The sequence below is a fragment of the Perca fluviatilis genome, chromosome 15 (assembly GCF_010015445.1).
Source record: "Perca fluviatilis chromosome 15, GENO_Pfluv_1.0, whole genome shotgun sequence".
NCBI lineage: Eukaryota > Metazoa > Chordata > Actinopteri > Perciformes > Percidae > Perca > Perca fluviatilis.
Window position 1 is genome coordinate 18461411 of NC_053126.1, and position 14099 is coordinate 18475509.

The following is a 14099-nucleotide window of genomic DNA, read 5'->3' on the forward strand; positions in this document are numbered from 1 at the left end:
ACAGTGTCATTGTGTAGTGCTCTGAAGGTTACAATGTGACATAAGCAACTTTGTGCATTAGTGCATGTGTGTGCATACGGTGTGCATTAGTGCATATGGATAGTTTCTGCTTGTTGTGAAGGGAAGGTTGAAATATGATTGACGTGTTGTGAATAGTTACCTTTGCTCTCTCTCATATACAGAAAGAACACCTGCCAGGTTGTCTTGTCTTACTGCATCCAAGTCATTAGTCACGTTTCCATCAACTTGTCAAGCGAATTTTAAGCGAACTTTTAAAATGTCTCAAATAAAAAAGAAAATGCGAAATAGAAGGGTTTCCATCAACTGGTTTAGAGCGAATAAACTAGACTACGCAAAGCGTAGTTTCGTCACACGTTGATGATTGATCATTGTACAAGTTGGCCACCTGTGCAGAATACAGGGTTGTGGCAGAGACATCTGGCAAGGCAACTGTACACCGCTGTGTATACGCGGTGTGCAGGGCCATACGATTCAAGCTGTTGAACCAATTCGTCAATTTACCTGACGTGGCTGAGGCACAGGCAATAGCGCACCGCGACTTCACTACACACCTTGTGCCACAAGTATACGGTGCCCTGGATGGGACCCATTTCCTGATCCTTCTCCCATCCAATGGATACCGGGACTATAGTCATGTGAGTTACATGTTTGCTACGTCACAACTTATTCGGCAAACCTATTTTCATCTCCCATTTTTCGCATTAACTCTGTTTCGAAAAAGGCAAAAAAACACCTCAAGCAAGCTTAATAAGTTTTTCCGAATTTTACTGTTTCCATCAACATTTTCTAATGCAATACTTCAAAATGCGCATAAACATACATGTACGTTGATGGAAACATGACTACTGACAGTCATCCCCAGCCCCCCTCTAATAACCTTATATGGCCAGTTTCCACTGAAGCGAGGGCAGATCTATTATGTTACAGAATGAGCGGAGAAGTGTTTCTGGGTCGATGAGCTCTCACAGCTGAGATGGAGAGAAAAAAAGGAGGACAATCAGGACAAACTGTGTTCCTTTACCTCCTTAGGGACAACCAGACCATGTCTTTCAAGACCATGAATTTAAAACTTGTAAAATGACAGCTGAAAAATGGCCACATCATTTTTAGATTTAGCAGCCTGACAATTCACACTGCAATATGGTTAGCTCCAGAGCTAACAATAAAACAGCAGATGTAATTATATTAGAAAACAGTGGCAGCGCATGCTCATCACCTCCACAAAGCTACTTACTCAGCAAGTTGCACCCCTACAATATGCAGCTTTGTGCTCGGTAAAATATAGAAGCCTTCAGGCTAAACAGGCCATCAGCACTACACAATCTTTTCTTCAACAATATCGGACAGTAATATGTTGTTTCACAAATGATGCATGTCATCATAGCAATTATCTCAATATGACAACAATGTCCTTGGGTTGATAATTATTAGATCTGCTGCAGCAGTTTTATGCTTGTTTGTTCACTAGTCGTACACAGGTATACAACATGAAATATAGCCACACAGCATGGTATATAAGGCAAGGTTCAACAGTAATGATAATAACATCATCATGGTCTCATAAATGACGTTATCGTTCTCTTGCCCCACTCCCCTTGCCCACATCGCTTGTTGAACGATTTGATTTGAATGTGACGTTGGCCAATCAAGAATTGAATAGTGTATTGACGGCGATACACTGGTAAGAGCAAATTATGTTTAACCATGTATCCAGCTAATTTATCAGCTCAAATTACTGTATTGTGTTAAAGGGGTGATAGAATGCAAAACCGATTTTACCCTGTCATAGTTGAATAACGACAGTTCGGTGGGTAAATAGGACATACATACAAGCTCAAAGTCCCACTGACACCCCTTTACTATGAAAATTTCATATTTTGAAACTGCCGCTGAAAACGGGCGAATCCCAACAAAGCTGGAAGTTGACATCAACCTCCCAAAAACCGGAACCTTTGTCAGCCCATGGGTGTATTAAGAGAACGGTCACGCCCCAACATTTACATAGCTAGGCTACACAACTGACCTGAGATCAGGTAGTTTTCCGAATCTAGGTCGCGCATATCTCTGCTATTCCATTACAAAATTCACTTCTGAAACTTTTTTATGCGAGAAATCAACTATGTAAGGCTCAAATATGGGCCATTTTACGAAAATGGATGGCTAATTGCAAATTTTGTCCAACTGTGTGTCGGAATTCAGCTGCCGGTGCTGCCTGTGTTGCTGCCTCGCCCGACCTGCCTTCCTTCACACACCCCGGCCTGCTCTGAGGTACTTGGAGCTCCGCACGACTGGCAGCCCACAGCACTCCATACCCGCGAAAGTCACGGTTTTGGATAATGGACTACTAAACGCTGGTGCTCTGACAGAGCTCCAGGGCTTGCAGCTCCCCTCTTCCTGCTAGCTAAATGCCCGGTGTATGTGAGTGAGAGCACGGTCAGCGAGCTTGTTACGCCAGCAATCTGTTACCACAGGTTCCAGTTAATCTTTTAATGTGTGTAATTATAATGTGTTGAGTTATTTAAACAAACTATTGGGGAAATAAACGCCGCTTGTCCGCGAGTCTCATTGATAGAGCCTGCGGCTGGATGTAGCTAGCTCTATCAATGAGAGCTAGCTAGCCTCCTCTTAGAATTCCTCTGGAATTCACAAATATTCATTATCTTGAAATCGGACACCGTTGTTAGCTTTATAAAATCTTTAGGGAGATGTTGTATAAGTGGCGTGACGAAATTCAAACTGTAAATATACTCAAATTAAGGCGAAAAGGAAGCTAACTATCCGTGATTTGTAGCTAGGATTGAAGGGACAGTCACAGCTAACGAAACACCTAGCTAGCTAGTCTTCACAAATATTCATTAACTTGAAATCGGACACCGTTGTTAGCTTTATAAGACATATAGTTAGATGTTGTGTAAGTGGCGTGACGAAATTCAAACTGTAAATATAATCGAATTAAGGCGAAAAGGAAGCTAGCTAACTATCCGTGGTTTGTAGCTACACATAGCTAGGATTGAAGGGGACAGTCGCAGCTAACGAAACACTTTGTCTGCACAAATATTCATTAAATTGAAATCGGACACCGTTGTTAGGTTTATAAGACATATAGTTAGATGTTGTGTAAGTGGTGTGACGAAATTCAAACTGTAAATATAATCGAATTAAGGCGAAAAGGAAGCTAACTATCCGTGGTTTGTAGCTACACATAGCTAGGATTGAAGGGACAGTCGCAGCTAACGAAACGCCTAGTTTTCACAAATATTCATTAAATTGAAATCGGACGCCGTTGTTAGGTTTATAAGACATATAGTTAGATGTTGTGTAAGTGGCGTGACGAAATTCAAACTGTAAATATAATCGAATTAAGGCGAAAAGGAAGGTAACTATCCGTGGTTTGTAGCTACACATAGCTAGGATTGAAGGGACAGTCGCAGCTAACGAAACACTTTGTCTTCACAAATATTCATTAACTTGAAATCGGACACCGTTGTTAGCTTTATAAGACCTTTAATTAGATTTTGTATAAGTGGCGTGACATGTGTGTAATATGTGGTAACAGATTGCTGGTGTAACAAGCTCGCTGACGGCGCTCTCACTCTCACACAACGGGCCATTTAGCTAGCAGGAAGAGGGGAGTTGAAGGCCCTGGAGCTCTGTCAGGGCAGCGGTGTTGGTAGTCCCTGCTGTGGGCTGCAGCCGTGACCGAGCTCCAAGTACCTCATAGCAGGCCGGGGTCTGTGAAGGAAGGAAGGCAGGCCGGGCGGCGAGGCAGGCCAGGCGGCGAGGCAGCACCGGCGGGCGGCGAGGCAGCACCGGCGGCTGAACTCCGACACACAGTCTTACCAAATTTGCAATTAGCCATCAATTTTCGTAAAACGGCCCATATTTGAGCTTTATATAGTTGATTTCTCGCTTAAAAAAGATTCAGAAGTGATTTTAATAACGAAATAGCCCGATAAACAATGTATAACTTTGCAGTGTCTGAAATATGAGTCTCCCATGTGTTTCTATGTAGTTTGCTCAAACCAATCAGCGCGTAGCTCATTCTGAATATTAATGAGCATACCATATTTGGAAGAAAAGCTCTTGTTCCAAATAGAGCCATATTCACAGGGTAGGTAAGGGCCTAATAAAATATCATTCGGGCAATTTTCAGCCCAACCAATGTTACATACCCCATTAGGAGACCTTAAGGAACAGTGTAAAATACCCTATATAATCATTCTATCACCCCTTTAAAAATTAACTACATTTAATATTGTATGTGTCGTTTTCTTTTGCGGGGTGCAAATGTTCCACCTAAACAAGTTCCTTCCCGAAACCATTTTGCAGAGCCACGCTCGCTGCGTCCAGAGCTTAGCGCCACCCAAGATTATTGTGATTGGTTTAAAGAAATGCAAAAAAAAAAAACTGACTGTTTATTCTCCTATCCAGGAATGTTAGCTAGACCTTCCTCCGCAGCGCTGTGGAGATCTTGCAGTGCGAGACTACAAGCATCCCGGAAGGAGTTTTCTTGTGTGGCAATAGAGGATATCGATGAAACAACTACAATGTTTTCGGAAGTTTGCCGCAAGTTCAAGGCAGATAAAAGTGTATAATTTTCACGTCACGTCATTCAGAAAACAAATGCTGGAGTGCCATGATAAAAGCAAGCAGCTAAGAGGGCTGCCGACAACCGCTCTTCCTGAACAGATATTTGGGTGCAGATATAATTGCAGTAAGTAATCAATTCTGCACCAGTTGTGTTTCAATGATCAGAGATTTAGTGCCATTGAGGGTATAAGCTGCTAAAATATTAACACCTGTGATGTAATTAGGTACTTATCAGCAAACCTATAAGCCCCCTGCCGACACATCATTTTGTGCTTTTAGGGGAAGTGAAATCGTACCTGTTGCCACTTTAAAACTAATTTGATTTCAGAAATGTTCCAATCTCAATATGGGATCATTAGCTATATTTAGTAACCAACCCCTGCTGGGTAAAATCGTTTTCAGCACCAGCACCCTGAACAGCGTGGCTTTAATTTAGGTCTTTCATGATGTAGTTCAGCACATTAAGGTGTCCAATATATCACATTTACAATGCTCATTTACCTTTTGTCGTCTTATGATTTTGTTGGATTACATTTACATCTAATATTATGTCTCTAAATACAAATTGCTATTTGTACATGGCATGTGTGTACTTAATTACACAACATTCAAATATGCATTAAAATAAAATAATTGACCGTAAACAGTAAATCTGAATTACCTTTTTATTTCCCTGGGCATTTTTTTTTCATTTAAGATTGGCCATCCATTGTTGTTGTGGTGTATAAGTTCATGTTTTTGTGCAGGAATGTATGTGTTTTTACCAAACATGACATTTTGATTACCTAGGAGGCATTTTTTGACATATGTAAATAAAGGGTGTTTCTATTTGTATCGCCTTTTTGGTAGATACTGACATCTGGAAAAGAGTATTTAAACTTCCCTTACCTTAACTTTAATTTATTGTGTAAATTTTTGCTGTGTAGGGTTTTGTCGGCTTGCTTTAAGCTCAGGTGGACAGGTGCCAGCTGACTAGCTGATGTATCCTCTCCTTGAGCCTGTGAGCCAGCTGGACATGACGGACAGGCCAGTGTGCTGTGTAAGTCATGTGCAGCCTGATCATACATTATTCATCACCCTCCATCCTCTTTTATCTCTCCATCTCTTGGCATTTTACTTTCTCTCAGTCTCTCTCCCTCCTACTCTTACTTTCTTAATTCATCAGCACCCATTAGGTACTACAGCAAAGAAAAGCCTCTCTCTGTTTGACAGCAATACTCTGAATCTCTCTCATCCACAACACCTGACAGTTTCTGTGATCCAAACTTTTTGCCCTTGATTTCACTCCATCCATTTGCTTCACTAAGCCACTTGTAGCTCATTTTTAGTTATTTTTGTCCTCTAGCAGATACAGTATTGTACACGATTGATTTCAGTATGGATTTTTCCCCATTGTGTTTCAAGGGCATTCTTGAATAGCTGACATAACGCTGGGCTCTGCCCTACTTCTGGAGTGTGATTGTTGGTGAGTGGAGGTGATAGAAGCCAGGATTCACAATAGCAATAATTTATGCTTGCAAACATACATCCAGCAGGGCAGAGCCACAGGCCACAGCGATGCTGAGGTTGTCCTCCTGTGGCGTCCTTTTCGTCATTCTCACCTGCTACTGTGCTCCGATTGCCATGCCAATCCATTACAACCTCGCCTGGGGCCTAACACTGCTTCATCATTAGCTGTTGTCACTAGGGAATATTCCAAGTGTTCACTCTTGTCTCTCCCTACCTCTCTCTTCCTCGCATCACCAGCACCACCCTCTCCCATCCTCCCCCATTCCTGGTACAGTAAATGCTTCAAGCATTTTTCCACCCGCCCCCCTGCTAGCTCAGCTGCTGAGCCCCACACAGGACCATGTCCCTGGACTCCCCTTTATTACCATATCATGAGATGTGCCCTAGGCGTGTAGCAAAGCAGTGTGCCGCCTGTGTCTTTAAGAGAGAGAGTATAATGTGTAATGGGGAGGAAATAAGGCATGGAGCGTGCAAGTGAGAGAGAGTGGGTGCGGGAGTGTGAATTTGTCATGGGCAAAATTTGTGCTTCATTCTTAGCTGGCTGTATGCTGAGCATCCCTGCACCGGCATGCTAAGTCTCCCAAGGCTCATACTGCTGAAGAGTACGCCCCTCTCTCTCTCTCTCTCTCTCTCTCTCTCTCTCTCTCTCTCTCTCACTCACTCACTCACTCACTCACTCACTCACACACACACTCAGGCTCTCCCACTCAACCTCTCCCTCACACATACATACACACACACACACACACATGCTCACAGTCACACACGCGCAGTACTGTCAGGAGCGCCGCTGCTGGACCACAGCCATCTCGCAAAGGAGGTTCTAGCAGAGGGAAGAGAAAGCAAGAGCAAGACAAAGGGAAGGAGGACGGCAGAAGGAGAGGAGCGAATAGGAGCGCGGGGACCGGCACAAGGAAGGAGAGAACCAGCGCTTTGTGAAGACCAGAAAGCGAGGGACAGGAGGAGGGAGGAGGAGAGAGGAAAAAAGAGGAGGGGGAACAGGAAACGCGATCACTTTCAGTTGCAGCGGTCCGTGTTGCAGCATGGGCAATGCACCATCCCAAGGCATGTCAACCCTATCTCCTTGCATACTTGTGTAGCAGGTATCTTTTTGATTCTGCATGTTGTGCTTCCCAACCAGCTGGCTGTCCTCCTGTTACACTCTATGAAAACAGGGGATGGGGGTTGGGCTGAGGGCTCGGGGAGCGCAGCATCACTTGAGGAGAGTGATGTTGTAGGGAAGCATCGGTTAATGGGTAGTAGGTTAGGAGTGAGGTTCATGGGGAGAGGCTTGCAGGGATGTTGAATATAAGGATGAGGTGCTGGGAACACAGGGTGGAGGCACCATTTGTGGGATTATCAAGAAATGGGAGGGGGCTGGTGTAGAGCAGAAGTACCATCAGTGAAGCAGGTGGTGCTCGTGGGTGTGAGTGTGTGTGTGTGCGTGTGCGTGCGTGCGCGTACATGCGCGTGTGTGTAAGAGGGTGGTGCCTAGGGAGAGAGGTTTTTGATGTGTGTAGTTAAGTGCAAAGTGTGATTGTGCCTACCTGTGTGTATGGGTGTGTGTGTTTATGTGTGTTGGAGTGGCGGTTGCAACTGCTGCTGTCAACCACATGGATGAGCTCTTAGAAGTAAAGTGGTTCAAGGTGTGCATGTGTGTAAAAGACAATAAGCTAGAGAAATAACAAAGACAAGTACAAAAAATTAAATAATTGCCATATGTAATGATAGCTTAATGAGTGGACTAGGCAGCTTTGCCTTGAGTGAATGGGGGATGGTATTGTAAATGGATGATCGGCTGGGTAAACTCCTTCATGTGATGCTCTCTCTATTCCCTTCGGGTCTCTCTCTCTCTCTGTCTCTCTCTCTCTCTCTCTCTCTCTCTCTCTCTGTCTCTCTCTCAATCTGTCTTTTAATCTCTATATTTCACAATTTTACAATCCTTTTGTTAAAATACCAGTTGCAAGCTTTGCATCCTGAAAATGCTTTGCTTGAAAATGAACTGAAGGTCTCTGATTCCTGGTAAGAGGCAGGAATATTTGCTTCTAGATGTGTATGTGCACATATTGTATTTCTGCATGCAGTATGCTGTATATTTGCATTTGTGTCCATGTGTGACACCTGTGTTTCAGGACGAGGGAGTGTAAATGAAGAGACAAAGAAAAGAGTGCAAAGGACATGGGTGTGAAAGTAAGAAAGAATTGGGGAAAATAAAGTGAACACTCCTTGGATTGAAAGGAGTTTCTGACAGGAAACAGAGGGAAAGTATTCACTATCAAGATGCAAAGAAATAAAGAGAGGGGGAAGGGGGCGAGCGCTTACTTTTCAGAGAAAAGGGCAGCGCCGCACAGCTTTGGGAATACATTCAACAACATTTATTTCCCTCTCTATCTCTTCATTCTCCCTCATCTATTTCTCCCTCCTTTCTTCCTCCCCTCCTCTTCATTCCTTGCTTGCCTCTCACCCAGGCACAGTCTGGTAGCTAGTGGGGAGAAGGGGACAGAGGCAAGAAATAGAGGATATCAAAGACAGGGAAAGAATGAAAGGAAGTTTAAAAGAACAAAAGACAAAAAAAGGGTTGGCACATAGATGGAGAGGTAAGTTGCAACGCTGAAGTCTGGCATCATCATCATTGTTTTTAACAGTGTTGAGTGTCGAAATGAGGCCATTACTTGGATGATTGCAAGGGCTCAACAGTCGAATAGTAAACAGCTCTTTAAACCTGTTTGTCAGCTTCTTCTCAGATGCGTTTGGTGTAGAATATTGATGTACTCAACTTGTTTGGTCAGTTTTCGGCTGCTGTGTGTTTGCTTTTTTCCCTGGATAACCTTTGGAAGTTTCATTTCTCATTTCTCCCAAGTTGATATTTAAATTCTCTTGTCAGACACTCATATCAGTGTCTTTTTAAACGCAAAAGGAAATCGTTTTGAGGCTCAGGTGAAAGCAGACACAAGCTGCAGTGAGACCTTTTGCACTAGCCAGAGGTCTGTGTGTCTACTGGATTTATTGTTTTGCTTTATCACCGTAAAGCTTGTCCTTGGTGCTTTGTCTGTAGTCAGTGTCTATCTTAGAGGGATTGACATGGATTAGGCTGAATACTGAGCCATGGCTGTCTTTTTTCCTAAAAACAGAGAATTGAGTTGGCTGAATGTTAAAGCAATGAGTTTATTTTCACAGTTTTTAATAGTGTGCTGGAACAAAAGATTTCTAGATGTATGGGCCTGCAGTTTAAAAACTTTTTAAAGCGTCTTTGAGTGTTTAAAAAAAGCACTATATAAATAAAATGCATTATTATTTTCATTATTATTCAGTAGTAAGGATTGACACTGCTGTTAGTGGCAGTTCAAGGTACTATTTAACTTTTTGCAGCCAAAGACCACTGTCACACTATGGTTTGGGCTGTGCATTCAGGTTACCAGTGACCTAGCCAGATCAGGCTTAGCTTTGTCAAGTTGGCCATTAAAGAAGTATAACTTGTACATGGTAGTCACCATTAAACCACTGCCTATCACGGCACAAAGAAGCATCCCTATAAGCCCATTAGAGTTGTACCAGTTCACACTGCTAGGCTAAACCATAAAGAATAGATTAAGCAGAGTCAAGCATTAAGCCCAGTATTAGCCTGCTGCAGAGTTAATGCTTATCGTGATGTCACCATTGTGCAGAGACGGCAGATCCTGGTAGCTTTATGCCTCCATGCTATACCTAGTATGTTCAGCTGAGGTTTATGTCAACACACATGTCTGTCTATCTGCTGATCCTCTCTAGTGAGGCGAATGCAGAACCGTGTCTGGGAGGGGCCTGCAGGAACTGAGATGCTGTTATACTGCATGCACACTGTATGTAAGGAGAATACATAAACATGCTGTGGGTGTAGCTGATATGTGATGAAGAATAGGATGTATTTTTCCAGTAACATGCTGTTATTTACTGCATATAAACTCAATCCAGTAACATTTGGACCAAGACTGAAAGTATGAGGTGATGTGATGACCTCTTGACCAAGGTAGCGTGTTATATTTTTTGTGATATGTTTGAACTTGATCACAGATAATGTAGAGGATTTAATCTTGACATTGGCACAGACTTGTTGGCAACCGGATGATACAGTCAATATGGAGTATGGATGAAGGAGGATAAACCTTTGTAGACTTTGTTTAGTGAGCCATATTTCTGACAGGGATAGATTCATATTTACATTATAGAACTTACTACCAAACCGGTATAAGCTGGACAAAGAGAGCTTTAAGGAAACTAAGCAGATAAATGCTTTTCTGATGGGATAATAGAGTTTGTTTTGAAATCAGCTGAGCTCTGTTGGTCTGTTTTTACCATCTTTTCATTTTAGAGGACAATACTGAAAGCAGTAGACAGGTGGACTGTACCGGGTCATGTCATCGTGTGCCTGTCTGATATTTATCTAACGTGCAAGGACACAACCTCAATTGAACCACATTATATCCTTCCTTTGTTGAAGTCTATTTAAGCAAGGATCAGATCACAAGTAATACAAATTTTTGAAAGAAATGTTTGTCTATTACTAAATCCACAGCTGATCCCCAGCATTTAAGGATTAAGTTATTGACAGCATGCAGTCGTGTGGATCTCAGGCATTGTTTTGTACTTACGCACCTGCTTTTTCCCTAGGTCTGTGCCTCACAAAGCTATATGAATGCCGCCCTGTGATTGGCTGATGGTGATGCAATGTTTTTTGGCAGAGGAGCTGCATGTTTTCAGGGCATTTCTGAAATAATTGACCCTGCTGGGAAAACAGTAGTGCCAGAGTTGTACTGATGTTAAAGTAAATCTGCTAAACAAAATATTAACATGATATACACACTCCACACATTCTGAGGCACAACCTTGCGTGCATGAAAGGGGGCTGAGCACATATTGGTGGGAAAATGCCAGGCTTCTCTTTCCAAACCAGCAAGCCGGTCCTTATGTTAGGTTTGCTTCATGCAGTGTCCTTGTCACAGCAAGTTGCAAATGCACCAGGGCTTGAGCTCACAAATGTGTTAGTGCACAAAGGAGCGATGATACACATGCAACATTTTAGGATTAAATTGATTGAGGCGTGCTTCAATATGAATAGATAGATGATAGTTCTGTGATAAAATGATCACTACAGAGCTGGGACTGTCTTCACATCTTATTTAAGAGTTTTGTCCTTTTTTTCAGTTTGGTACTTTGGTAAGGGAATCCTTAATGTGAACTGAGGTTGCAAGTCAAAAATCAAACTATGTGAATGGTTTGATCTTTTACTCCAGGGGTTTGTGGTCTATATGATGAGCGTCTCACAGCTGCAGTGGTAATCACACTAGTTAGCTAGGTCATATAGCAAGGTCATTTATGATACAGGAGTTTTAATATTACTTCCATTCGTCAAAGGTCCTTGTTTACATGCCACAATAATGTGCAGTTTGATATCTGTGCATAATGATGGACTGAGGGAAACATCATGGTTTGGGTTAAACTGAATACTTTGCTAGGGTTAGGGGAGAATCATTGTCACAGTTACAATAATACGCAAGTGGTTAAGGTCAGGGAACAATCATGGTCATGTTTTAAAAACAAAACAAAATAAAGTTGGCTGGAAATGAACAGCAAAGCAATTGCAGTGTGGTTCTAGGAGGCCAATATTTACTTGATTATCCTCTAGATTTTCCCTGCTTACAAAGCTGTAGTTGGTCCACAGTGATCTGGTAGAACAGTATTTCTGTCCTAATGTGCTCCATCCTGTGAGTCATAAAAACAACTTGTCGTGTATTAAAGTGCTCATATTATGCTTTTTGGCCTTTTCCCTTTCTTTTATTGTTATATAGCTGCTAGCGTGGCACGGCCTCATACTCTGCAACTGACTAGCTAGCAGTGCTCACCTAGACTGTGCATGTGCGACTCCCAACAAAGATGGAACAGAAGTGAGATGCCTCACTCTGTAGCTAAAACAGAGAGCTCACCACACAGGGTGAAAAGAATAACAAAAAATATGGTATTTTTTGAAAATGAAACCATGTAAACCTATTTTGGTACAACCTCTAAATACAACTATGAACCTGAAAATGAGCATAATATGAGCACTTGTAGCGAGACATAACAAAATGGACCTTGTGGACAAATGGTTTTCTGCTGACTACTTACTTTGTGCTGCAGCAGGACAAAGAAGGGGAAAATATCCATATAATCATATAATGAGAATAACACATCTTGGCATGTTAACGATGCAAAATTAGACTTTTCTATTTGTTTAATGCCAGTTTATATATGTATTGTTTAAATACACCAGAGCAGTAATTGCACCACTTCCAGGCAGTATTTTAAGGCAGCATCTGTTTTCTACTTTAATGATAGTTGGTACAGCGCAGATCAATTTGTGAAAATCTAGGAGATAATGAGGTAAATATTCAAATTGTTTAGGCAAAGGTAGTTGTTTGACTGCAGAACTCAACTTTTCTTATAGTGATTAATGTTGACTTTTTGCCCTTTTTTGTGTTATGGAACGGCACAGGAGGTGGGACCCAGAAGCAGACGACAAACAAAAAAAGTAAGATTAAGTGATTTAATGCGTGAAATATATACAATAATTGTGCTGGTGGCAAAAAAGGGGGAGTTGTGTCGAGGGAATCCAGTGGTGAGTGGTGGGTGCTGTGCGCTCTCCAGAGCGTGCCCCGTGACGTGGTGGCGATGACCATGTGGTAGGCCTCCTCCAGAGTCCAACAAACAATTGAGTCTGAATCCAATCCTTACAGAGAGAGAGAGAGAGAGAAGCAGGTGGGAGGAGCAAGCAGGCAGGCATGCAGGCAGGCACACAACAAGCAAGGCAGGCTGCAACAAGAGATAAACACAGAAAAACTGTTTTAGCTACACAAGCTAAAACACCAGGAACACATAACACAGGAAGCCAGGATTGCAACTATACCACACTAGTAGACCATACAACCTGGCAACAAGAGGATTGCCGAGCCAGCCTTAAATACTGCAGGAAGGTGATTATGGAATGAGCTTCACCTGGCGCCACCTGCCAGCTAAGCCGCGCCCACAGCTCACAGTCATCAGAACAGGAGGGAGGAACATGAGTGAAAACAAACAAAAACACAGAACAAGAAGAAGCACGGGCTGCCAGGATGACATCATGACATTTTGAGCTTTGAAAACCTTCAGTTTGTCTGCAGAAAGTTATTTAAATAGCAAATATGAAAAACATACTTGACCAACATTTTAATTTTGGTAAATGATAGATAAGGCTCTCCTCTCCTCTCCTTCAACTACCCAGTCAGTATTTTCAGGATTGTGACATCTTACTCATTTGTGTTCCCAAAGTGTGCTTTTGCTTTTCATAGACATCAACTTATAAAATGTGCGTGTGGTGACTTTAAAACTGACTTGCAGCTCATTGAAGATTATGTGCGTGCATGTAAATTTTGTTTACAGTTTATTTTGGTCTAATTAAATAAACCTGAGTCAGTCCTACTGTACAGGATCAGGCTCAAAACTGGAAGCCCTCAACTGGAGATAACCACACTGTCTGACTTTTAGCCATTCCAATCTATATTTAAGTATAAGTAGTAAGTAATGTTTTAGTCATAAATTCATTAATGTAGCTTTATCCAGGTTAAAGGAATAGTTTGATGATTTTGGAAAATGCCCTTATATGTCTGTATGGTGAAGCTACAGCCAGCAGCCGATTAGCTTAGCTTAGCCTTAAGACTAGAAACAAGGGAAAAACGCTAGCGTGGTTATGTCCAAAGGCAAATAAATCACCTCTAGAACTCAATTATCTCAAACTGTTTTATGGGGGTCCAGTCTTTATACTAAGCTACACTAACTGGCTACACTAACTGGCTGCTGGCTCCAGCTACAGTTTTACTGCACAGATGTGGGGGTTGTATCAATCTTCTCATTTAACTCTCAGCAAAAAAATGTATAAACTCATTTCCCAAAATGTTGAACTCTTGCTTTAATAGTTTTTGCTAATGGGT

General features: G+C 42.1%; 1 protein-coding gene across 4 annotated transcripts in view; it reads left to right on the plus strand.

Annotated features, from left to right (window-relative positions):
• Positions 1 to 6655: 6655 nt before the first annotated feature.
• Positions 6656 to 14099, plus strand: part of si:ch211-278a6.1 (SRC kinase signaling inhibitor 1) — a 117242-nt gene continuing 109798 nt past the window's right edge. For 2 of the 4 annotated variants that reach the window (XM_039824029.1, XM_039824030.1), the window contains exons 1-2: positions 6656 to 7185; positions 12629 to 12664. In XM_039824029.1, coding sequence (XP_039679963.1) covers positions 7164 to 7185; positions 12629 to 12664 — 58 coding nt within the window. In that variant the 5' untranslated portion in view covers positions 6656 to 7163. The remainder of the gene's footprint in view (positions 7186 to 12628; positions 12665 to 14099) is intronic. The other 2 variants (XM_039824031.1, XM_039824032.1) reach the window with 1 other exon arrangement.